The 26,948-nt window shown below is 43.6% G+C and overlaps 1 protein-coding gene across 1 annotated transcript; it reads left to right on the top strand.

Moving 5' to 3' along the window:
* Nucleotides 1-7,271: 7,271 nt before the first annotated feature.
* Nucleotides 7,272-26,595, top strand: ACRV1 (acrosomal vesicle protein 1). Its single transcript, XM_083589210.1, has 5 exons — nucleotides 7,272-7,341; nucleotides 20,392-20,511; nucleotides 23,975-24,063; nucleotides 25,273-25,407; nucleotides 26,350-26,595. The coding sequence occupies exons 3-5, from the start codon at nucleotides 24,009-24,011 to the stop codon at nucleotides 26,496-26,498; spliced, it is 339 nt and encodes a 112-aa protein (XP_083445336.1). The 5' UTR covers nucleotides 7,272-7,341; nucleotides 20,392-20,511; nucleotides 23,975-24,008; the 3' UTR covers nucleotides 26,499-26,595.
* The last annotated feature ends 353 nt before the right edge of the window (nucleotides 26,596-26,948 follow it).

Genomic DNA, 26,948 nt, shown 5'->3' with positions numbered 1-26,948 from the left:
TGGTGCAAGCTACCCTGGGACTTGCTGGTGAATAGCAGGCAATAAATATAATAATTCTAATAAGAGAAAGCTGTATGGTGAAGCCTTTCAAACATTAGGGGTCAGAAAGAGACCCCTTGCTGTCTTAGTTACCTCATGAAATTACGCACAATAATAGCAAAGCCTAGGTGACCACTTCCAGTCATTCCGGATCACAGATATGGAGCTAGAAGTGGCATTGTCATGTGACTCCGATGCCTCTGACTGAGTCTGGTCCAAAAATCCCTTAATGGCCAATTTTCCAGTCTTGGAAGACTGGAGAAATACCAACTAAAGAACAATGGCAAGAGAAATTGATGAACTATGCAGAACTGGCAAAAATGAAAGAAAGACTAAGAGAAAAAGACAACAGAGACTTTGAAAAAGATTGGGAACCATTCATACTATATTTGCAGAAACAAAGAAAGGCAATAGACTTGACGGCAGGATTTAAATAAACACCCACATTATTAGCATCAGAAAATGTTTGAAAGATAGTGAAATAAGATGATGTATTTAATTTTATTTTTTTGTTTTTAAGGTTTGATGTTATGTTATTAATAACTTTTTTCTGTTGAGAGATAGCAAAGTGGGTGAAAATATAAACAAATCAGAAATGCAAGTTGGGGGAAGTCTTGGAGGGGAGGGAGGGAGGAATATATAGTAAATGTTAAGAATTTGAGATGTATGTAATGAACAAAAATGAAAAATGAATAAAAAAATCAAAAAATCAAAAAACCCTTAATGGCAATGCAGTAGAGCCCAAAACTTATGGTAGGGTTGCCATATTTCAAAAAGTAAAAACCAGGACACTCTGAGCTTTTTTTTTTTTTTTTTTTTTTTTTTTTAGACAAACCCCAAAGTTGTTGAAAAACCCCCACGGTTTTTCAATTGACTTGCCTAAGTTTCAGGACAAAGCACTGCCTTTCAGAAATGCACTCCCCCATCAATTCTGCCTTTGAAATCCAGGTAATGTCCATATGGAAGCCCTACATATGGGAGCTGTTCAATAAGTTGAGAAAGGATTTCTCCGCTCTCACTTTGAGGCTTGATAGGCACCCGTCCTTTGAAAGGCAATCAGTGGCAAATTACAATGCACCATCGCTCAGGTAACTGTCTATAGCAACCCAAATGGGTGGCCTGGGCCTCTAATTTCCCCCATCGCATTTCAGAGTTGTCAGTTACATGGCAGTCCACCTGCAGGCTTCAGCACTGCCCTTGGAATGCAACCCCTGTGCCCTCTGCCTTCCTCTTGTAAAGGATCAGGCTTCATTCCGCACCGTATAGCCCGTGGCAGGAATCTTAAGAGGTGAAAGGGGTGGCAGGGGGACTGATTTAAAACCAAGGAAAGCAAGAAGCCTCTTCTCTGCAGCTGAGTGAGCCCACCAGGAATGAGGCCTATTAACAGCTGTGGACAGACACCTGGTCAGTCCATCCCCTCATACCTTCAAATAATGCCTCTCCCATTGCAAAGCCCAACAAAACATCCTCTGTCCTTTTCACTGTACAAATGGAGTGGTTTTTTTAAAAAAACCATATTATTACAGGGGGCTCAGACCCAGCAAGTTCTTCTGGGATATTTTAACTTGCAGGACTCATACAGCACAAGCCTACATATGTTTCTTCGGCAGGTTGCAAGTCCTACTGTGTTCAGCAAGGCCTAAAGGTAAAGGTAAAGGGACCCCTGACCATTAGGTCCAGTCGTGGCTGACTCTGGGGTTGCGGTGCTCATCTCGCTTTATTGGCCAAGGGAGCCGGCGTACAGCTTCCGGGTCATGTGGCCAGCATGACTAAGCCGCTTCTGGCGAACCAGAGCAGTGCATGGAAACGCCGTTTACCTTCCCGCCAGAGTGGTACCTATTTATCTACTTGCACTTTGATGTGCTTTCGAACTGCTAGGTTGGCAGGAGCAGGGACCAAGCAACGGGAGCTCACCCCATCACGGGGATTCGAACCACCGACCTTCTGATCGGCAAGTCCTAGGCTCTGTGGTTTAACCCACAGCGCCACCTGCGTCCCTTCAGCAGGGCTTATCCCAAGGTAACTGTGTGTACAGAACTGCAGCCTTCAATGCTTAAGTCATACCCTCCAACATTTCTCTGATGAAAATAAGGATGTCAATACTAATACTAATACTTTAATTATTTATACTCCACCCATCTGACTGGGTTGCCCCAGCCACTCTGGATGGCTTCCAAAATATATTAAAACATAATAAAGCATTTAACATTTTAAAAAAAACTTCTTTGTACAGGGGCTGCCTTCAGATGTATTCTAAAAGTTACCGTAAATGGTTGTTTATCTGTTTGACATCTGATGGAAATGCGTTTCACAGGGAGGGCACCACTATATTAAAAAAAAGCCCTCTGCCTGGTGATGTAAAGCACAGAGAATTTGGTTCGGGGCCCCAAAGGGGTCCTCTACGGTCGAAGAAGATGGGTGACATCCAACCAAGGAGAGAAAGAAGCAAGCGATTTTTTAAAAGCAAAGATCCTTTATTCGGGTGCAACCGGGTTCCCTTCGCAAAGGTGACAAAAGGTATGAGGAACCCCGCCTAAAGTTAAACCCAGAAGTTTATACAGTCACAACTGTGGGTGGTCTTATTCATCACAGGTTCAGCAGTTTACAAGGTAAGGGGGAGGTACATGGGTGCAGGGTGCAAAAGGGAGGTTTGGGTGCAAGATACAAAGTGGGGGTGCGAATTCCTATCTACGTGAGTAAGGTAATACGGTGGTACCTTGGTTTACGAACTTAATCCATTCCAGAAGTTCATTCTTAAACCAAAGTGTTCTTAAACCAAGGTGTGTTTTCCCATAGCAGTAGGGGGGACTCAATTTACAAACGGAACACACTCAACAGGAAGCAAAATATGTTATTATTCCAAGGCAAAGTTCACAAACCAAAACACCTACTTCCGGGTTTGCAGCGTTCTTAACCCAAGATGTTCATAAACTGAGCTGTTCTTAACCCAAGGTACCAATGTACCTAGAAATCTAGGGTGAGATGGCAAATGATATGACAATTTGGTTTTTCTAGAATAACAATAGGGATGAGAGTTTTATCTAACAGCTGAATTCCTCTCCCCCGCAGGGTCAAAGGAAATGGATCTGGTCGTCTGGCACTTTACGGAAGAAGGAAGAGGAGCTGAGTGGAAGTGATTGGGTTGAGGCTAAAAATAACATTTATGCTTTCGTGGTTACAATAAAGTGACGCATTTTGAACATATGGGTTCCAATTCTTATTTTCCTGAAAGCGGTTGCAATCATTGAGAATTTGAACAAACACTGATAAGGCACAAGGATACAAAGGGGTCGATTCCATTGCAAAGACTCCAAATGTAACAATTGCATAAGGATCACCTTAGGGATTCACATTTATATGTAGTAAAGACACAATTACAAGAGAAATAGCTAGATACAATTTAAAATTACCTGGAGACAATTACAAGAAAATACTTGGATACAATTATAAAAATAGAGATAGGGTAAATTCAGGAAATAGGGTAATGGGCAGTGCAGGGAAGAAAGAAAAATGCTTTATTTGACAGAAAGGAAAGAAGGGATTTGAAGGAGAAGAACAATGAGAGCAATGAATTAAAAGCAGAGCAGAGCAGACTAACAGGCAAAATTGAGGAAAAGGTTCATATTTCTCTTAGGACATCTTCATTTGGTTTATTTGGTCTTGGTTTTCAGCTTATTTAGCTATTTTCTACATCACTGGTTCCCTGTAAGCTCAATTATCACACTGAGGGAATCACCAGAAGCCTCTCAGAGCTAGATCTCAGTGTCTCCTGGGGTGAACTGGCTCCTTCAGGGATACAGGGCCAAGGCCGTTTAGGGCTTTAAAGGTCAGTGCCAACACTTTGAATTGCACTTGGAAGTGTACTGGGAGCCAATGTAGTTCTTTTATGGTCCTGGCAGCCACTCCTGGCCACCAGTCTAGCTGTCACATTCTGGATTAATTGTAGGTTCTGAGTCACCTTCGAATGTAGCCCCACATAGAGCACATTGCAGTAGCCCAAGCAGGAGATAACCAATGCATGTACCACTCTGTTTAGACACTTTCCAAGCAGGTAGGGTCTCAGCCTGCATACCAGATGGAGCTGGTAGACAGCCGCCCTAGATGCAGAATTCACCTGCGCCTCCATGGACAGCTGTGAGTCCAAAATGACCCATAGGCTGAGCACCTGGTCCTTCAGGGGCACAGTTACCCCATTCAGTACCAGGGAGTCCCCCACACCTGCAAAAGGAAATGTAAGACAGACTGGGCCTTCTTTCTCTGGCTAACGTAGAAGAACAACAACCAGAAGTAACAATTTCTATAGCTACTAATGCTACCAAATTTGCATGTGCATTTACCGCAAGGTGATTTGCAGTTTACAACAAGGACCTAGAATATTAGAGAATGAGAAAAGAAATCAGGGAATCCAGCCGCATTGCGTGAGAGTGGGTTTGGGGAGGGGGTGTTAACACAGTGACTCTCTGCAGCTGCCTGGTGCTCGTCTAAGTTCCAGTTTCCAATACTTTTTTATAGAGGAACTGGCAATGGCACAAGCAGGGGTCAGCGGTAGTGGGACCCTGGCACTTTCATCAGTATAACATGTGCCAATGCCTGGCCTGATTGACATGCACAGTTTTTCTTCCCAGAACCAGTGAAATTACAAGAGGTAGATAGGGAATTATAGAATCATAGAATTGTAGAGTTGGATGGGGTCACAAGAGTCATCTAGTCCAACCGCCTGCAATGCAGGACTCCTTTGCTCAACATATATCTGAAGGAGCATCTCCACCCCCATTGATCAGCCCGGACACTGAGGTCCAGTGTCGAGGGCCTTCTGCTGGTTCCCTCCCTGTGAGAAGTGAGGTTACAGGGAACCAGGCAGAGGGCCTTCTCAGTGGTGGCACCTGCCCTGTGGAACACCCTCCCACCGGATGTCAAAGAGAACAACAACTACCAGACTTTTAGGAGACATCTGAAGGCAGCCCTGTTTAGGGAAGCTTTTAATGTTTGCTGCATTACTGTATTTTAATATTTTGTTGGAAGCCACCCAGAGTGGCTGGGGAGGCCTGGCCAGATGGGTGGGGTATAAATAATAAATTATTATTACTACTGCTGCTGCTGCTACTACTACTACTACTACTACTACTACGCAGGGCTCAAACTCACGACCCTGAGATTAAGAATCTCATGCTCTTACAAACCGAACAAGGAACCTTGTTCATTGTAACATGGACCAAATACGCCTTCCTTTCAAGAGCAGTTTCTTCTTTGCATGAGTATAGTTATTTTCCTTTCAGATAATTTGACCTCTGTGCTGCACACGCACCATACATTTGAAGCCCATTTAAGGTGTGTTTTCCCCACCTCAAGTCTCCTGAAAATTGTACCTTTGTGAGGGGTAAACTACAGTTCCCAGTATTCTTTTTTTCCCCTTTTTGAAGGGGGGGGCACCCTTTGAATGTACGGTGTGTACACAGCCGCAGAATCATTTTTAACAGAACTGGGAGAAAACCTTCTGGAAAATTCCGTAACCGTAGACAAGAAAAAGACCAGATTCCAAGAGCTGTTCTGACTTGGCGTCTGTTCAGCAGGGGCCCTGGTGCTTACACTGGGATAGAGGAAATTCAGCCAGGCCAGTTTCTAGCCAGAGGGAAGGCTACCTCACTCCCCCTTCTTAAATACACGAGTCTTATGTTTTGGGTCTCTTCTCCCCCCACCCAACCACCTTTTGCCTCATTAGTCCTGGTCATGGGGTATGTTATGCACATGACATAATTGCCAGATGGAGCAGACTTTTTTTGCGAAAAGAAACATGGGACAGACTGGGCCTTTTCTCTCTGGCTAACTTAGAGGGTTGCATTTAAAAACAAAGGTGTGTAGATATGTGGATTTGGGCACTCAGCTGCTGCTCAGAAGGAACAGTTCCTTGTTTCAACCTTTGGGATATATATATATATATATATATGTGTGTGTGTGTGTGTGTGTGTGTGTGTGTGTGTGTGGTGTTTCCTTTCTTTTTCCTCCCTCCAGAAACCACATTTATGGCTTGCAGACATTAAAAAAGCAAAATCTGTAGGCTGTGCATGAACCAAGTAACTTGTTTTGGGCTAAAGGTGTTAAACGGGTTTAACAGATCCAGAAACCACAGCGTGTTTTCCATTCCCACCCCCACATTGTGTCTGAAGGATGCACCCAAGTTAAAGATCTGCACAGGGGCACCAACTTGCCACCCACATGGAGGGGCACATCATGTAACACATCATGTGACATGTCCCGCCCCTGCCTAGCACATCAGTACTTAAGTGCCTGGCCAGGACACACATGTGTCCCGCCACTGCAATGCTGGTGTTATGCACCGGGTGGGGAATGGGGAGCACAGAGCTTGGCCTCCTTCTCCCCACAGAGCATTGGGTAAGGAGAAGGAGGCAGAGCAGGGTCACAAACCCCTCCTTGAATTTTTTTGGGGGGCTGAAGACCCCCTCAGCCCCCACTGCCTGACATGCCAGGTTCTGCACATACAGATTTGGCACTTTCTTTTTATCTGGGCAGTAGAAGAAGAAAATAACAGGCAGCCATGTTAGTCCATACAGGAAATCCCTTCAAAACGTGAAGTCGGGCAATATCGTCATTAGGACAAAATGTGCACAAGCTTTAGCATCCTTCAGAACACTTCATCAGGATGCAGGTGGCAGAGGGGTAACTGGGGAAAATAGAAAAATTAGTCTGGATGTTGGCATCTTGAGGTCTGGAGTGAAGTTCTCTGCCTTTAACTGGTGTGCAGAAAGGCCAAAAGCCAGCTCATGCAATTTTCCTCATCATGAAGATGAAACTTTGGAAAAAGCTGCCCCTGTTGAATTCCTGCCTCCTGTGCAGTTGGTAAAGTGCAGAGCCCCATGATATTCAGACCCACCCACCCCTTGAGAAATGCCACTGGCCCTACTGGAAGTCTTTTTGCTTTCCTTGAGGTTTCTTCCAGAGGTTTCTCCTAAGCAGACGGTGCTGGGGTGACATTCCTGTCTTTCACTGCCTGCCCACACCGCCAGCTTTTGCAGCTTCTTCTTCAGGCATCAAAAGTTGGGTGGGAACTTTCAGTGGTTTGGGGTGGGGTTACTGAAGTTATTTCTTCTTCCCTTGGAATTCCTTAGACGTCAGTCCAGGTTAACCCCAGATCTCCCTTTTGGAAAAATCCAATGGTAGCCCTAGGTTTCCTCTCAGGAATAAATGATGACGCAGAACCCACTCATGTTGTTTAATACCTTCACCAGGGATAGGAAATCTGCAGTCCCCCAGATGGGGCAACAGGTTTTCCACCACAGCTTTAAGGTGAGCTTTGTCTGACCTGACTAGATGGATTTGCTTCAGGTTTTCCTCCACCTGCATCCTAGCTGTTTCCCCATCTATTCCATTGCTTCCTAGAAGCTTGGTAGGACCCCCCCCCAAAAAAAAGTTTGAACAAGCTTTCTCTAGAGGGAGACGGTGCTTAGGAGTGTTTGTGTCTCCAGTCTCAATCATCTCAAAAAGTGACCAGGTTGTCAGTAGGAGAGGGATTTGGTTGCATTGCATGGTAAAGGTAAAGGATCCCTGACAGTTAGGTTCAGTTGCAGACGACTCTGGGGTTGCGGCGCTCATCTCGCTTTACTGGCCGAGGGAGCTGGCGTTTGTCCACAGACAGCCATCAGGTCATGTGGCCAGCATGACTAAGCCACTTCTGGTGAGCAGCGCACGGAAACACCATTTGCCTTCCCGCCGAAGCAGTACCTATTTATCTACTTGCACTTTGATGTGCTTTCGAACTGCTAGGTTGGCAGAAGCAGGGACCGAGCAATGGGAGCTTACCCGATCATGGGGATTTGAACTGCCGACCATCTGATCGGCAAGCCCTAGGCTCTGTGGTTTAACCCACAGTGCCACCCGGGTCCCTGCACTACATGGTAGACTAATGAAAATGCGAGCCATTTGATGAGGATGGAATAAATGATCATGTAACTCAGAACTTGTAGGCAGAGCAGAATAAAACGGCTTCAGTCTATTTTCTTAACCGTAAAACATGGCAACACAAAGTATTTTTTATGGTTTTCACTTTTAGCATAACTTTAGGAATGTTATGAATCCAAATATTAGAATACCTGATCTGGCTTTCTTTGCCTTGCTTCCAGGAGGCAGGAACTACGAGGTCAAGGAAGGGAGCAAAAACCTAGACTTTTTCAGACCCTGGCAGGTGTGCATTCCCTCGATGCCTCGATGCTAGAGGGAGCCAAAGCTTTTAACTCATAATTAGCAGGCCAAGCATAACTTTAAACAGCCGGGGCCAGGTGTGGCTAATGGCATCAGAATGTGAAACCAGGGGGGTTATCTACACTTGCACAGAACCAGTTCATGCCCCCATTGCTAATGTAATAGGTTGTTGAACTTGAGCTAATGGTGGACCCAAGAGCTTTCTGGAATGATGAGTCAGGATGCAGAATCAGTGATGACACAGAGAGGGATCTACAGTACATGTTGTTTTTTCCACCCAGCATGAACAAAATGCACAGGCAAGATGCACATGTAGATGTGAGAATCCTGACAGAAACAGAAATGAGAGCAGAAATTGCTGGTGTTCTCTTACTCATCCCATGTCTGCAATGGAATCAATTACAAATGGGGTTTGCTATAGTTGTTGTTCTCAGTCTGCAAATGATACTTACTTGATGTCTGTTGCTGCTTATGTGCTATGTTTCCTTTGTTTACCAGTGAACAGCATAAAAAGGTAAGGTAAAGGATCCCTGACAGTTAAGTCCAGTTGCAAACGACTCTGGGGTTGCGGCTCTCATCTCGCTTTACAGGCCGAGGGAGCCAGCATTTGTCCGCAAACAGTTTTTCCAGGTCATGTGGCCAGCATGGCTAAGCCGCTTCTGGCGCAACGGAGCAGCGAAATCAGTGCAGCGCAGGGAAACACTGTTTACCTTCCCACCAGAGCACTACCTATTTATCTACTTGCACTTTTAGCATGCTTTTGAACTGCTAGGTTGGCAGGAGCAGAGACCGAGCAATGGGAGCTCACCCTGTCGCTGGGATTTGAACCGCCAGCCTTCTGATCGGCAAGCCCAAGAGGCTCAGTGGTTTAGACCACAGTGCCACCTGCGTCCCTTAAATTAACAGCATAGAAAAATGCAATTAATTACACAATTTAATTATGTGAAATTCCACACACCGTGTATCCAGAAGTGCCCTATGCAGACATACTGCGAAGGGCACACAAACAGCAATTGGATGAAAAGCAGTTAGATGGATGAAGATCTTTTGACTTCTATCTCTACCTCATACAAGCATGTTTGTGTGCACACCACTTCCTTTTGCCCTGCCCTCTCCATCAGAGGAGAATCATTGCCCCTCAGTCCATCTCTCCCTCGCCATTCTACTACAATGAGCCTAGGCTCAGCCTGCTAACAGCTGGTTGGAATTGCAGCTCTGTAAAGGGAATAGAAACTACAGCTCCCAGAATTCTTTGGGGGAAAACAACGTGCTTTCACATTTCTCTACATCACACCTAGTCTTGCTCTCAGGTTTTCTTTTTTTTAAAAAAAACCCTCTCTGCTTTGGTTGATGGGAGTTCCTCTGGTCTGATTGCTTCTTCTCCCCTTGGGGGCTTTTGTTCCACTTTTCTATTTTTATTTTGGCAAGGAAAATGGACACAGAAGTTGTTATGTACTGAGTTGAATAGAATCCAAATGCAGCAGTCTGATTGGTCCTAGAACAATGCAGCAGTATGTTTGGTCCGCAGGAGCCACCCAATCCAGCTCCAGGTGGAAGTGAATCCGCAACCTGATTGGCCTACAGAAGAATCCAGGAATTAGCCAATCACGTGCGGCCAATTGTGTAAATAATGTATATAAAGCTGATATTTTGGGGGAACATTCATTCCTCATGGCTATGAGCTGAATAAAGAGCATGAAATCCACACTCGACTCTGAGTATATTTCAGAAGTGTAACCTTAATGAAATCACTTGAGCAACCCACTTTTATCCCCAAAGTGAATTTAGCCCTTTGACAACAATGTTGGTCTGAGAATGAATTATACAGCCGAGGTGTGTGGTGAGGATGCAGTTATGGAAGCCTTCAAACAAACGTGAGAAAAACTGAACCCACCTCCTCGGTCTTGCTTCGCAACTTCGTTGAAGGCCTCATCATCCCACATCTGGGCCTTGGCAAGCAGAGAACAAATGATTTAATTTTTAAAAAGGTTGTTTTAAATGAGTGTGCGAATCAATTTCCTTATTTGGAGGTCAGCTTGTATTTCCGAGAACCTATTGTGCTTCCCTTTAGAGACACAAAATGATGTTTTTCATTTACTGCTCTCAATGGTTCCTGCTATCAGTGAAAAAAAGAGAAGAAACGCAACAACAGCCAGGTCTCAAATGCTTTCCAAATTAAATACTTTCCAAATCAATCGGAGATGAGAAATAGCCCACAACAATGAGGTTAACAGCCTATGCTTGAAATCCACCCAAATGGATACAGGCTGTGTTGTTGTTTCTCTCCTCATTGCAGGAGTCTGGAGTCTTTTCCTGGTGATATAGCATGGAATCCTCCAATTTTACTCCTACATCCTTTGTTCGGTTGCTTTTAAGAGTGTTTGCTTCTCTCAGAGACTGTGGTGTGCTGGAGAGAGTGAGAACGCAGGGCAGGGCAACTCCAGGACCTTTCAGAGCAGAAGCAATGACTTAATCTGCTGGAACCTCAGGGCAATTGAAAGGCCTTGTTTGCTCTGGTAATCGGGTGAGGTGAGAATGAGGCTTTCAAGTTTGTTTGCGGCAGATAAGCATACAGAAAGTCAGAGAAGGGGGAATGGAATCAAACAGAGACAGGATACTTTTTTTCATTTTCTTTGATGGCATTCCTACTTCATGCTCGCAACTTAGATTTGTTTGCAAGATAGTTTGCATTTCTAATTTGAAGCTAAAGGTTGAATTTCAGCTGGCTGGAGGTCTTTTGTTAAACTTCAGTGTGTATTAAATCTATGCAGTCAGAATTGGGTATTTGATTGATTGATATTGAAATTGATATTATAATACGTTATTGATACAATGACATGTACATTGGATTATTGTTATTGAAAACAAATATATATATATATATATATATATATATATATATATATATATGAAGCATACACTACAAGTTCAGTCACACTTTCTCCCGAGAAACTATGCATAGGATTGTCATGATGTTGATTAATGTACGCATATGTGAGTTTTGTACAATAAACTACATTGTTTGTTTCAATTAATTTGCACAAGGGTGTATACTTTGCATGGCTATTGGGGATCCTACACTTCAAAATTTACCAGTACACCACAGCTCAGTGATCCTATTAATGTCAGGTTCCACCCCTTTGGGTGAAAGGGATGAACCTTTCAGAAAGAAATATATATATATATATGTTGGTTTCAGCCTTTCTGAAGGGGCTTTTATGGTTTGGCTACGTGAGCATTCTTTTGTACCGGTCTGTGTCTGAACTCTGATGAAATGTGGTTTTGATTCCACCCCGTTCCAATTTGGAACGAGTTATATGCAGCAATACCCAATTTTTCTCCTGTCAAACAAGTCTGTTCTCCAGGCTATGAATCATATTTTCTGGCACTGATCCCTCAAGGTTCTTTTTCAGAATTCATCACAAAGCACTGTCCTCTCGTTATAGCCCCCAATTTCCTTCCCCATGCCCCTTCTCCTATTATTCTATTAACTCCAGAAAGAATGCATGACACTCACTTTGTATAAATTTTATATGATAAAGGATCCCTTGATGCCTAAAGCCAGAACTGATCGACAACAGAAGGGAAGCATGAGCCTGTGAGTGATCCTGGGACCCTTCACTTAGATACATAGTGTGTTGAGATCAACAAAAGGAGTATGCCATACTGTCCAACATGCCACAGAGGACAAGCGTATTTCATGTCCATGGACCCGTGTTAGTCATGCAACTCGTGCAACAACAGGGCCCCCCAAAATGCATGTCATTAGGGGGTCTCTCATAGGAACCAGGTGACTCACACGAGAGCATGGCCCCCCAAAACGGGCATCTTTGGGGGCCACGCTCTTGTGGGAGCAAAAATGGGGTATACCAGGATCCAATCAGAAGCCGAGACAGCTTCTGTAATTCTAGGATGTCTCGCTCAAAGCGGGATGGTTGACAGATATGGTTTGTTCTGACAAAATGAGCATAGCATTGGGGTGCTAGCCAGAGATCCAAGTCCCTTTCCATGCCCCCCAACACACACACACACACACACACACACACACACAGAGTGGTTTTCTGGATTTTGCCAGAACTGTTAAGCACTTCTTGCAAAACACCACATAACAGAATACTGCTTAATATTTATAACAATAAGCTCTACAACCACCCTATATTGTAAGCTGTTATTATTATCCTCGAACACAGATGGCGGTGGCTCGACGTTGAGGGCTCCTTGCTGAAGGCCATCCATTGAGCTAATGGCTTAACAGGAAATGAAGACCTCATTGCTTCCCCCCAAACTGACCTGACTCTAAGCAGTACACATTAGACAATTTTACACTCTGGACTTGATAGACTTACCAGGGAGTTGGGCTGCTTTTTAAACGATAGTATGTATTATTGCACTTACCTCAAAATGTGGTAAGCCAGCTCTGCTGCTGCATTTGAGGGTCTTTCTGTTCATTCTGCTGAGTGGGGTCCTGGATGTCTGCCCCAAAGTTCTGTTCTGGTAGCACTATAGGTCTTATTTCACTCCTTCCCACTGTGATATCCTAAGGTGACGTGGATCAATTTCCCCTTTACCAAGGTAGAAAAGTTCATTGGTAACAGTGTTTGACTGTAAAACCACTCTGGAAATTGTGGTTCTGTGGAAGAATAGGGGCCTCCTAACCACTCCCGGCACATTTAACAACAGTTCTCAGGATTCATTGGAGAAAACCATGAATGTTTAAAATGGTATGACACCACTTGAAATTATTAACAATTTCAACATAACAATATATCAAAATGTATCACATTCATTATTTTTCCTTCCCCCCTCCCCCTGAGACTTCCCTCAGCTCCTCTCTCTGATTTCTCAGCACATGTTATTCTCTGCATATTATGAAATTATATCGATCCTTATATTACCTATCTACCATGTTATCAATCAATAAATTTGTGTATGTTTATTCAAAACCTGCCAAGGAGTCCAATTCATTTTGTTGTCTTTTTAAGTACTTTGTAAAAAGCTTCCATTCTTCTTTAAAGTCACAGTTGTCCTTATCTCACAGTTTGTATGTCAGTTTAGCCAATTCTGCATAGTTCATCCATTTCTTTTGCCACTGTTCCTTTATTGGGGTTTCCTCATTCTTCCATCCTTGTGCGGGATCATGGTTTTGTTTAACCCCCTTTGGCCACTGCAAAAGCTCACAGAACAGACCCTCCAAGTGCTCCTATTTTCCACGGACACTCCTGGATTTACAGAAGCTGTCCTGGTTTCTCATTTGATCCCAGAATGTCCTGCTTTTTCTTAGGATGTCCCTATTTTCACTGGAGAAATGCCGGAGGACACGGAGTTATGCCAGCCCTGAGCCAAGGAGATAAGTAACTATACAACCTTCAGAGAAGACCTCTGAAGGCAGCCCTGTATAGGGATTTTTAAAAATGTTTAACGGGTGGATGTGAGGGATCGTGCTGAGGAGGGCTGCACTGAGGAAGAATGGTGGGAGCCACCCCCTCCTCCTGATCTTGATCCTGAATCTTCCCAGGAGCAGGAGGACAGTATAGATTTGCACAGTGGTTTACAGAGGGGCATAGAAGGCAAAAGCTGGGAAATACTGGATGGGGAACAGCTAGCAGAAGAAACACCAGAAGAGAGAGAGAGCTAATAGATTCACAGTCTCTAGATGGTATCCACCCCCCCTTCCCCGAAGTCACGGAGAATTCAGAAAGTGTAGGAACAGAAAGCACAGAAGGTACAAACTCAGATTACAAAACGTAGAAGTGACGTAGATTAATAGGGATGGAGGGGGGAGTGACCTTAATTAGGAGCACTGCCATTCTGGTTAGATGCTTTCTTTTGTTCTTTGCTGTGTTTATCAAGGAAATAAACTGGTAAGAATTCCCTTTCATTTGATCTACTTATTTACGGCCATGGGGAAGGAAGCTGATTCCCCAAATTCTGACAGTAGTGTATAAATAATAAAGTTGTTGTTGTTGTTAAATAGGACGTCCCTATTTTCATCAGATAAATATTGGAGGGTATGCTAGAACTGAGATGAGGAACCTGAGGCCCTCCTGATATAGTTGTACTACAACTTCCATCATCACTGACCAAGAGTTATGCTGGCTGGGGATGATGGGAGATGGAGTCCACCGACATCTAAAGCGCCAAAGGTTCCCCATCCCAGTCCTAGAAGAAAGGCCTGCTTTGCTTGAAACAAGAGGGGAAAGAAGAAAAGATAATTATGTCAGAGAACACACACACACTCTCTCTTTGGTTTCAAAGAGACAGAACTAAGGCTGCTTGACATTCTGATTATCCTCCAGCTCCCCTCACCCTCAGTTAGTCTCCTGACCTCTGTAATTTAGATCAAAGTGATTTAGATCCAAGCCATCTTTGGGACAGTCACTCAGGGCTCTCAGGGGCCTTGTTGATGGATAAATGAAGCTAAATAAAGGTAAATAGCCCCAAACCGATGAGACATGACACAGGCATTGGGTCTGGAGAAGGAATTTCCCCTGAAGTCCAGGGAGAGGCTGGAATGAAATAACAGAGGGCCTGGATTTGCTTTCTCCTTTTCCTAGATGCTCAAAAGGAAAGAGTCTCGCTGTTGACTAAGGACCGCTGCAGTTGGCGAAGCTTTTCCTCATGGGCTTGCCTGCCACAGGAGAGCCACCTCATTGCAGATGGCTCTGGGGGTGGTTGTAAACTGGCTATGCCTCACCTTTGTCTCAGGAGAACAATCTATAGAGACCAGAACTCACTGAGCACTCCCGCTCGAATCTCCACCATGCATGGGAAGATCCGCCAGAATCTAGAGGGGGAAATCTGACACCCAGGGATCTGGAGGATTCCTGTTCCCCCACTATCCCATGACAATATGTATTTATATGCATGCTGTAACCCTTGTATGTGCATTTTTCTTACACATTATTTAACTGGAGAACTGCATTGCAAAATTCAGAGAAGTGCAGTTATTGAAGGATTATAGAATTGTAGAGTTGAAATGGGCCACAAGGACCACCTAGTTCAACCCGCTGCAATGCAGGAATCTTTTGCTCAATGTCGGGCTCATACTCATGACCCTGAGGTTAAGAGTCTCATGCTCTGCCGCCTGAGCATACCTAAGGTGGGATGGCTGTATTTTGGTTCGCACATTGTTCCAGAAACTGCTATTAGATAAGTTTGCCTTTAAATGTGAACTGCACCTGATTTCTCCCCAAGCCCTAGTAGCCACGATGACTAAATTCACACTACATTTGGTTCACTGCAGAGGAGTTAACAAGAAAGGGCTGGAACCGTCATCTTTTCAGTACCCAAGCCAATCTTTTACTCCTGAGCTAAATGTTTCTTCGACAAGAAACAAGCTTACAAATTTGGTTGCTATGGGAGCAGAGGGCTGCCAGGTGTGCTTTCTCTCTGTCAAGAAGCTGGGCTCCATGCTTGTCCTCCAAAACTGGACAGGATCTCCCAGTACACGCACACACACACTTCAAAATTCTCTTTCCAGTTCCTCCTTGCAATGGGCTCCATTGCAGGTGTGCCATTTTGGAAGGGCATGTAACAGGCCTCTGTGGGAAAAGATGGAGAAAGAGGGAGGTGTTGAGAATGTTCCCCCTTTCCCCCAAACAACCTCAGATTTTGCCAAATGTAATTTCATCCATTGCAAAAGAAACATCTCAAGTCCTGTTTGGGAGTTACTGCAGAATGGAAGTTCTAAGTGTGAGGAGCGGCATGGTATGAGGGTTGTGGGTTTGTTTGTTTTTAAGCTATGCCTCCATTGCTAGTGCAATCCATGAATTCAGTAGTGATTGTCTGCAGCATAGAACCCTCATGTAGCTGTGGATGCTTCAGCTTGATGTAGAACCCTGGAAAAATCAGGGTTCTCCATTCTGCCAAGGAGCTTACAAAGAAAGAAGCAGGCCCTCCACTGGAGACACTCTCCCTTGAACTTGCAGAGGGTGGAAGGAATGTTCCTGCCCTCTCCTTGACATGTGAATTTTTCCAGTTTGCAGTAATGGCTGAATAAGACTTCATTTGAAGACAAAAAGCAGATTATAAATGAGCCAACCAAGATAAGAAGGAGCAAGGAGCACACACCTGCATACCATTTATCACAATAAATGCCACAAACCAAGCTTTGAGTTACCTACTTGCTAGCTTGCCCCCTCCTTCATTAAGGGATCTCCTCTTCCCGCTACATTTCTCTGGTATTGAAATAGAGATACCTTCATGCAGAAAGGGATATTGCTGGCCAGTGGAGAAACACAGAGTTGTATCCAACTAACTTGTACACAAATGAGACCCATTGGAATTAGTGGATCTAAGTTGGCCATGCTTATTAATTTCTGTTTCTGTTTGCTAAACTATTTTGAGGATGGGAATCTAAGATTTTGAGATTGCTTGTAAGTGTCTCAAAAATCCAGCTGTCTTCTCCCCTGAATATTTTAATTTTGCACTGCTAATCTGTGAGGCAGCTTTCCCCTGAGAAGAGACTCAAAACTGTTATGGTTTTGCTTTCTTTCAGTTTATAAATGGGTGTGTGTGAAGGGGAGTATGATCTAAGCACATAAAATCGTGACTGATTTGGGAAAGAGGATGTGGAAATTATTGATGCGCACAGTAAAATAATATGAAGACAACTCCTGATGATATTGACACAGGGGTAGCCAAAGGTGTTGCCTCCAGATTTTGCTGAACAACAACTCCCATCTTTCTTCGCTGTTGCCTATATTGACGTGGGGCCAATGAGCATTGTATCCCACAGCATCTGGAAGGTACTACAACGGTTCACCCTGCCTTAAGATAGGCCAAGTTAAAAAATGATCGAAAGGATATTTTCCCCAGGTTAAACTCTCATTCAAGTTCTTAATGTTGGAGAGGATGTTGACAGCTAAGTTCATATTTCCATATGTGGCGGGCATGCAAATCAGTACTATCCTTTTGGAAAATGGTAGTCAGAAAAGGTTTTTCAATGATGGGACAGGTGATACAACCTGATCCAATGGCTACATGAATTTACTGTTTAAGGACCTACTAATCTTTTTCATGTTTGCAGCTAGAAATATTGGAATATTGGAACACAGCTACAAACTTAACTCTAGGCGTATGGTGGGAGGGGCTATGGAACACAGCATCTTAGAGTATTAAGGAACACAAAGATCAAAGATAATTTTGAAACTGTTCGGTACATGTTTATCCTTGGCACATGTTGATAAGTGCATCAGCTATAGGGTGGCACTATTTGCACTATTGGCAATAAAGATAAGGGCAACATTTCTGAATAGTGCAAGTGCCAAACTGTAGGGATGCTGACTAGAAGGAACTTTCCTAAATTTTGGACATTGTAGATTAGTCTTGGTCTGGTGCATGCAATGTCTTTGGTTTTGTAGCTGTGTGATTTGTGCTCACACTGTATTGTGATGGCCATTGGCTATAAACAATAAAAAAATTTGATGATACATGTTTATTCAGTACATTGGAAAGGACACTGTTGTCTCCTCACCACCCAGCTACCACCACCCAGCTACCCACGGCTCACTGTGGGTTTTCATCAGAAGTATTTTCAGAAACTTCCAAAGTTGCCCAGGGAGCCACCATAATCCCCAGCAACCTTTAACAAGCTACAGTGCCAAGAATTCTTTGAGGGAGAGAGCATGCTTTGAATGTGCTTTAAACGGATAGCGATTATGCAGCCTAAGTTTCTGAATTCTGTCTTTCAGGATTAAGCAAGTTGCAGTAAGAAATTTTAAAAAGCAGAGGCTCTAACTAATGATCTTCTCCCCCCCCCCCCCAAAAAAAATTCAACTTCAATGTCGCAATTACTTGAGATGAGAAAGCAATAATAAAGCATCATTTCGAAACTCCCTAACAGTTTAGATATGGGAACATGCTACAAGGCTCGGCCTTTCCCTGGGTAGGGAGGGCAGATAGCCTTTCTGGTATCATAGTTGGCTCACTAGCAATCACATTCTTTTTAAAAAAGATCTCCCATCTATCCTGGGTGGGCCACAGAAACCCAAGGCATTTGTCTTTGTAGTTTCACAACATCCTGAGCTGCCAAAAAGCTGTCCTTGAATTCAACTGCTCAGAGGTCAGAATGCCCCATTCCACCTGTAGATAATGGCATGCTTTGTTTGAAGAACTTGGAGATCTTTTAAGCAAAATGTTTTGGTTTAGGCAGCGTTAGAATCTCACCAATTTTTCATGGCCGCACCTATAGTTTTATGAGCTGGCAATTCAAAGTGACCAAAAGACCTGCTTTTCAGGCTATGCCTCTTATTACATACAATTCCTTTGCATATGCAACTGTACACATAATGAGGTACAACACTCATCTTGAAAATGCATGGGCTCTTGTGAGTTTATTATAGTGGGAGTGAATCCACAAGAACGCTGCTTGTAGGTTTTATTTATTTTTTGAACCAGAGTTACATATGCCAAAGCCAAAGTCTGCCACCTGCTGTCCAGCAAGCCGCAGTGTCAAACTGTTTTAATTCCCTATACAGTATGCAGACTCCTGCATCTTTCCTCTAGTCAAGCCTGAAGTTGGATAATGACTAGAAAACCACATGAAAGCGATACAAATAATATTTACCGTTGTGGTCTGATGCCATAAATGTCGAGCTTTTACAAGCTTCTCCTTTTGCACAGGAGGTCATAAAAATCGCATGGGTTTTAAGTCAGAAAAACATGTGATAGGAATTTTGAGCACTATATAAGGTTCATGTTCAAAGCTGCAGAGAGGAGATACTCAGTTTATTGCAAACAATAAAGGGGTGGTAAGATTCTGGGCAGGGTAAAGATGCTGCTCTCCATCACTGTTTTGCCCCTAGAAGTTAGTAATCACACCCTAGAAGTTAGTTGGGTGCCATCCCCACCCCATTGATCAAAAACATACATGCAGGTTTTCAAAACGTTGCTGTGGTTTGTTAAATTGCTATGTGTTAGTTGTGTGCAGTATGAGTCCGGTTCATTCACAAGATCACACTCAAGAGGCTTCTCAAATCCAGGTGGCATTGGAAGATACTGAGCATAAGGAACATGCTTCAGGCCTAGGTTTGAGGTAGAAATATCCTTGGTCACCTGAGTGGATGATTTGTGAAAGCGAATAAATGATGCAGCATAACTCCATTAGTTCCCCTAGACCTGGCGGCTTTCAGTACCATTGACCACAGTGTCCTTCTGGGGCATCCGTCTGGGTTAGGTTTAAGGGGTAGGATGGTGTGATGTCCCCCCTTATTCCTGGAGGAATGATCCCAGAAAGTGTTGCAATTATTAATTTATTTGTGTTATTAAAAAGTTATTAGCCAGCTAGAAAGCTAGCTAGGTTTGAAGCGATTTCCATAAGCACTGTTTCATTTGTTATAGGAATTCAGAGGTCTCAAATATAGAATTAATGTTGATAATTGCACAGGGTAAACACACATACTTAAGTATATAAACCAGATGTCTAAAATAGTACAGGAGAACAATCCAAAAGTCATATTGGCTTTCCTAAAGACTCTAAATATTTCCTCTGCCTCCTTAATCCCCCTTTGCCTGAGAACAAGTGGGCAGATAGCAATCAGGGGGCGTTCCTGAAGGGATTCCTCCCCTATATCTATTAACCTCCTTTGTATTAATTGTCATTAATTGTTTGCCCAAATGCTCTGCATTGAGGGATGTCTGACAAGCATCCTGATTGTCTTATCAAATGCTAATGTTGTGTGTAAACTGTGTCAGCAACAGTGTAAAACTTGCTAAATCCTGAGGAATATCACACCTTGGCCTGCCTGAGCCACAGTAACCCCACCTTATGTGTGATATAATTTCTGACTGTTTGTAGAGGGGATGTCCTCCTTCTCCATGCGAAAATGCAAACCCTTAAAAGAGATGTTTCTCCTTGGTTCTGGATCTTCCTTGCTTCATTGCTAGGAGGGAGGGAACTCTGTTGCTTTCATGGCATCCTGCCTCCATCCAATCACCTTTGACTGATCATGGACTTCGGGGACTCAGTCCCTTGGGGAGTTGGGCAGCAAAAGCCAACCACCCCTATTTTTCTATATCACATTGAAGTTGTAATGATTTTTAGAACCATTGAGAGGACATTAAAAAAAAATCTCTCTCTCCTTCCACTTCCCCATCTTCACATCTCATCCTTTTTTGCTCCTCTCACTGACTCTCCAGCTGGGTACCCAAAGCTTCAAGTTCTATCCTCCCCAACATTCCAGTCTCCTTAGTAACACTTTGCTCTACACACTGTCTTGACCTCTCCCTTCCTTCACTCCATCCGGATGCATCTCCCAGGTAGGCACAGCTTTATTCTGTTTGGTTGTTAAAGCACTGAAAACACTGAAATGCTATTAATGGATTTTAACTTCCAGCTAGTGAAACTATCACTTGGCTTTAATGGGTTAAAAGGGAATTCTGGCGAGTATCCTACACCGGGGGATCAGTGGTTTCTAAATTTTGATAGATGAAATAACTTAAAAGCTTGCATTGGCTGCCCATATGTTACCGGGCCAGGTTCGAAGTTCTTATATTAATTTACAAGGCCTCTTTCTCCTCTATAGCTTCATATCTCATCTTTTCTTCTTCAGCCACCAACACACCAACAAACTCTCCCAAAGCTTCTCATCTCCATTGTGACAACTGTCTCAAACTCTGCACACTCACTCCCTCAAACCCCTTCCTAAAACATGGAGAGGCATGTTTTAAAGCATTGAACAGAAAGTATCACAATACCTTGCATGGATTTTAGCTTCCAGCTGGTGGAGCTATTGCTTTACTTAACTCTGCCATAAGGAATGTTAAGGAGCGAAATTTCTGGTGCAAGTATCCCAGCAACAATACAGTGGTACCTCCGGTTGCAGACAGGATCCGTTCTGAAAGTCCGGTCAGATCCTGAGGTTTCCATAACCTGAGGACCGCTTCTGCACATTGCGTGCATGGCGAAACCCAGTCTGAGACCTCCGGGTTTGCCACTTTTATAACGTGAAGTTTATGTAACCAGAGGGTTATGTAACCGGAGGTACCACTGTAGTTGAGAAACAGCAGGGTACATAGAAGGTACATAGCATCAAGCTCCTTAGAGGAAGGGGGGAATGCAAATGGGGAGATTATTGGAGCCCTGTGAGGTCAGCCATATCCTCAGGCATTTTGGCACCTGAGGCGGATCAGAAATTAGGGCTGGATCTAGACACATCAAAGAGGTGTTTCAGTTAAGTGCACTGTAAACTTTGTATGAGAAACCAAGGTTGGCGAAAACGGGACGCCACAGCGCCATCTGGTGTCACAGTAGTAGAATGCATAAACAACACATATAAAGCGCTTTTTCTTTGCCACTGTAGCTGAGTCCCAGGACCTCTCTGGGAATTGTAGTTTGTTAAGGGGGCTTAAGAGAACAATCAGTCACCCCGCTACCCCATTTCATTTAGCGAACCTCGAAAAAAGTGCTATTGGGATAAAAGAGTTGGAGATAACATCCCCCTCTACAACCTATTTTCAGCCATCTAATTCAGAATACTTTTCTTCTGCACTATACTGTTATAGGAATTCTAAGATCATTATATATATAGTGGTACCTCGGGTTAAGAACTTAATTCGTTCCGGAGGTCTGTTCTTAACCTGAAACTGTTTTTAACCTGAAGCACCACTTTAGCTAATGGGGCCTCCTGCTGCCGCCGCGCTGCCGGAGCACGATTTCTGTTCTCATCCTGAAGCAAAGTTCTTAACCTGAGGTACTATTTCTGGGTTAGTGGAGTCTGTAACCTGAAGCATCTGTAACCCAAAGCATATGTAACCCGAGGTACAACTGTATTCATAAATGTACAAGGCAAACACATACATAAGTATATAAACCATGTGTCTGAAATAGTTCAGGAGAACAATCCTGAAGCTGTTTTGACTCTCCCAAATGGACCTCAAATATTTCTCTGCAAGGAGGAAGGAAATAGGAAAAGCTTTCCAATCATCTTTGGACTGTAGGGGCTCACACCTCCCTGTAAATACAGTCTGGCAAGTATCTGTTAAGCTGAGCACACTGTCAATATGCGTAAGAGATTCAGGAACTAAGTATTTACCATCTCAAAGGAATGGCCAGGCCACCCAGAAAAGGCAATCAGATAAGGCATTATCAGGTATCCTGGCAGACAGGAGAGAAGCAACATACTCAAATTTCTGCTGGGGACCACCTCTTTCTGTGATGTATGTATGGTGTTTTTTTGGGAGTGGTCTTGAGCTTACAGGGTAGGCAATTCCAAAAGTCTATATAAGTGCTTGCACACCAAAGTTCTGGGTTTCTCTCCTCCCTCCCTGCCTGGGGCGAGTGGGGGACCCTGTTGCAACAGTTGAATAAAGATCAGGCTTGCTAGCTGCTTTGCTTCTCAATATTCTCTGGTTGGCCTCTGTTATTTTCTCCTTCCGATAGAGAACCTACATAAGGACTCTATACGGGCTCTTGGATACCCCATAAGGAAAAAAGGAGTAGGTTTTTCTTGTAACAAATCATATATGCATATATACACATATGTTCCCCCCTTTGTCTTTCCTTTGCATATTCCTCCCTCTGCATTCTCCCCTGTTCCCCCCCCCCCAACCTCTCTCTCTTTCTTTCTGTGGGGTCCTCTATTTTGGCTATTTTATCAGTTTCGTTTCATTGCACCTTTTTCTATTGCTTTCCTCTGTGTGTGTGTGTGTGTGTGTGTTGGATTGAATTATGCTAGTGTCGTTTCTAATGGATGGGGTAGGGTGGTTGAGTGTGCCATTCTTCTTCTCGTTTGCTTTCAGACTTTCATTGTTTGGGCAGGCACCCCCCTCTCGAAAAAGAGCAACAATGAGACAGCCCTAAGATGTCTGAAATAGATGACAATACAAAGAGTTTATTTTATGCTGTAAAATAAATTTGGGGCAGTAGAAGAGCAAGAAACAAACAAATGTCCCACTGCATAAAAAGACCCAACTCCACTCCAGGAGGAGAAAAGGACGGTGGGTTGAAAGGAGAGAGGAAGGGTTGCAACATTTGGGTCTTTTTAGTTTGGGGGGGGGGAATGTGGGCAGAGTGGCACATGATAGTGATGTATACAAGTGCGAAAAGTGAATAGAGAGAAGTTTACATCCCTCTCTCATAATACAGTGGTACCTCGGGTTACATACGCTTCAGGTTACATACGTTTCAGGTTACAGACTCTGCTAACCCAGAAATATTACCTCAGGTTAAGAACTTTGCTTCAGGATGAGAACAGAAATCATGCTCCGGCAGCGCAGCGGCAGTGGGAGGCCCCATTAGCTAAAGTACTGCTTCAGGTTAAGAACAGTTTCAGGTTAAGAACGGACCTCCAGAACGAATTAAGTTCTAAACCTGAGGTACCACTGTACTCAAACTTGGGGCCATTCAATGAAGTCAAATATTGGAAGTTCCAAGAGAAACCCCCAAAATAAAATAAAAATCACCTTCACACCACACTTATGGAATCCCCTCACAAGTTGTATTGATGGATGACTTTCAGCTTAGGGTTTTACACATTTATAGAGGGTGGCAACTAGCTATGGTGGCTGTGTTCCATTTCTACAACCAGAGGCAGCAGGAGAGAGCTTTTACGTTCAGCTCCTCCTTTTGGGCTTCCCATAGGCATCTAGTCAGTCACTGTGAGAACAAGATGCTGGCCTATCATGGTTTTTTGGGCTCAGCCAGCAGGGCTCATCTAGTTCACATTTCCCCGCCTCTGGCTGGCTTTGGGATTCTCTGTTCCTCTGATATTTGTCTCTGCAGCTTCCTCGTGTGCCCTGAAGGAAAGGGAAAGAAGATGTACAAAACTCTGGCACTGAGCTACATAGTCGCAGTCTACCTAGCAAGCAGTCGTAAGTTATTATTATTACCATACTTTTCCATGTATAACACGCCCCTGTGTATAAGATGCCCTCTACAGTGGTACCTCAGGTTAAGAACTTAATTCCCCGGAGCACGATTTCTGTTCTCATCCTGAAGCAAAGTTCTTATTTCTGGGTTAGCGGAGTCTGTAACCTGAAGCGTATGTAACCCAAGGTACCACTGTATTTTGGGAGACTCCAATTTAAGAAAATGACCCAGAGTTGTGGAGCTTTGGGGGGGGGTAGCCCAGAGTTGTGGAGCTTTTTGGGGGGAGGGGATGCAGTAAACCACTAACCCGATACAGTGGTACCTTGGGTTAAGTACTTAATTCATTCCAGAGGTCCGTTCTTAACCTGAAACTGTTCTTAACCTGAAGCACCACTTTAGCTAATGGGGCCTTCCACTGCCGGCGCACCACTGCTGTGCGATTTCTGTTCTCATCCTGAAGCAAAGTTCTTAACCCGAGGTACTATTTCTGGGTTAATGGAGTCTGTAACCTGAAGCATATGTAACCTGAAGCGTATGTAACCCAAGGTACCACTGTAGTCTGCAACAAGCGCAAACAGCAGCAGGAAATAGGAAGCACAATTGCCGCAGCAGCAGCCAATCCACAGCAGCCCTTGAAGAAGCAACCAATCACACACCCACTTAACACACCACCAGCCAATACAAAGCAAGCCTTGCCACAGCCACCAATCACACACAAAATCGCCAATGACAACCACTGCAACCAATCACCTGTCACCCCTACCCACTACCCGTGTATAAGACACCCCCGGGTTTTAAACCTTATTTTATAGTATAAAACCCTCATCTTATACACTGAAAAATACAGTAGTCCAAATGAGGCATAGTTCAACCAGGGCTGCAATCCTATGTGGACTTATTTCAGAGTGAATCCCAAAGAGTTCAGGGAGACTTTGTAAACACCCAGGCGACAGAGCTGGGATTGTTTCTTGAATATCATCACGTTACGGTTACCATATGTCCTCCTTTCCCACACACGTCCTCTTTTTCAGGATTAACATTTCCATCTGGGCGGATTTTTTAAATTTGGCAAAATGTCCCAGGGTTTTTGGTTGGGGGTTTTTTTTGTTTTGTTTACGGTAACCCAAGAAAATTTTTCTAGTGCATTGGAGCCAGTTTATCCAACTCAATACATTGCAGCCATTCAGCAAATGATTTTTCCCCCTCCACAGAAGTACCTCGTGGTTATAGGCCTCTCATATGTCTTACCTGTGCCGACGTACAGCCAGATGGTAAATGTGCAAATAAATCAGGCAGTTGTATCACCAAAAAGAACGAGCTCTGCTACAACCGGATGGTCAGCTGGAGTAAGTATTAAAAGGGAAGGGGTGGTGGGAAACTATGTACCGTATTTTCTTGGGAGAAAGGGGTAACCCAAGGGGCAGTGTTTGGGGTTGCTCTGAGGTTTTTGTGGGCACCAGAGGGCGAGCTCAAGGGTGCCCCTGAGCCTACAGGCACCAGACTGGCGACCTCTGATCTAAATCCAACATCATTCATACTTGGGATACTTAGGGCTATAGCCAACTAACTTCTACTCAAGAATAAACTCACTGAAATTTAAAAGCCCCTTCCTTTCAATAGATTTACTCTGAGTATGGCTAGCATTGGATGCAATCCTATGGCTGCAATCCTAAGACTGGCAGGTGGACAGATGGACTGGAGGTAGTTGAACTGCCAGGCCAATGTCCTGGAGGGCTTTAGCCCAGAGGAATGGTTTGTTTTTTTTAAAAAAAAATGTCATTTCATTTTAGAAAAAAATAAAAATTACATTGTGTTTGTTATTTCCTTTGATGTTCACAGACCCTCCAAGTGTCCCTATTTTCCAGGGACAGTCCCGGATTTACAAAAGCCATCCCTGTTTCTGATTTGATCCTGGAATGTCCCACTTTTCCTTAGGACATCCCTATTTTCATTGGCGAAATCTTGGAGGGTGTAGAGTTATGCGATCCCTGAATCAAGGAGATAAGTAACTATACAACCTTTAGAAGACATCTGAAGGCAGCCCTGAATAGTTTTATTATGCTATTGGAAGCCACCCAGAATGGCTGGGGTAACTTAGTCAGATGCACAGGGTATAATTTTTTTAAAAAAATGATGTTGTTGTTGTTGAACAGTACATCCCTATTTTCATTAGAGAAATGTTGGAGGGTGTGTGTTCAGGTCAGAGAGTGTTTGAGATATTTCCTGCAGAACGTTACTGGCCCTTGAAGCTCATTCTTTGCTCATTCTTTCTCAACTCATCATCACAGATTATGAAGTTCTGTTCGTGGACAGGGGCTGCACTTCCAAATGTAGACGACTACAAGAAAACTCAAACTATAGGAACTTTACCTTCTGCTGCGGCAGCACCCCTAAGTGCAACAATGTCAACATCTGGGATGATTCCAAGTACAGCTAATAGAAGCTGGAGCAGTAACCTGCCCATCCCTAATTCAGCACTTCTTTGTATATGGAGAATGTGAACTCTTTGTCCAATAAACTCATCTTTGAGCAGACTCAAGAGTGTTTGATCTCCCTAAACATGTTTATCTGCAAATAGTGCTGTGAGAGTCTGTCAATTTTGGTCCCTCCTCATTTCCCAGCTGTGACTGTATTTCCAAATCTTGACCATATTTCAGTACAACTTTATGGTTTTCTTTAAAAGTCCTCGCAAAAAGAAGTTATAGCATTTCTCCTAATATTTGCCACCTTTTAATATAATTTTGCATAATACACTCATCAAGGACTTTCCCCTTATACAGTGTATTTTCACTTATGTTTGTTCTTCTGTGCACATTTTCCTTTAATATACAATTTTTTATATGCTTTCTTAATTGGGTAACTGTATTACAAAATCCTGAGAAGCATG

This window comes from Podarcis filfolensis (genome assembly GCF_964270895.1).
Source record: "Podarcis filfolensis genome assembly, chromosome: 15".
Lineage (NCBI taxonomy): Eukaryota > Metazoa > Chordata > Lepidosauria > Squamata > Lacertidae > Podarcis > Podarcis filfolensis.
The sequence above is the reverse complement of the archived record's forward strand: the minus strand, read 5'-3'. Positions and strand labels throughout refer to the sequence as shown.

What these genes read in the sequence shown, in the direction of transcription:
- ACRV1 (XM_083589210.1), top strand. Translation starts at nt 24,009, where the DNA reads ATGTACAAAACTCTGGCACTGAGCTACATAGTCGCAGTCTACCTAGCA. An exon ending in AGTCTACCTAGCAAGCAGTC is followed by an intron (nt 24,064 to 25,272) that starts GTAAGTTATTAT and finishes CCCCCTCCACAG; the next exon opens with AAGTACCTCGTGGTTATAGG. An exon ending in CAACCGGATGGTCAGCTGGA is followed by an intron (nt 25,408 to 26,349) that starts GTAAGTATTAAA and finishes TCATCATCACAG; the next exon opens with ATTATGAAGTTCTGTTCGTG.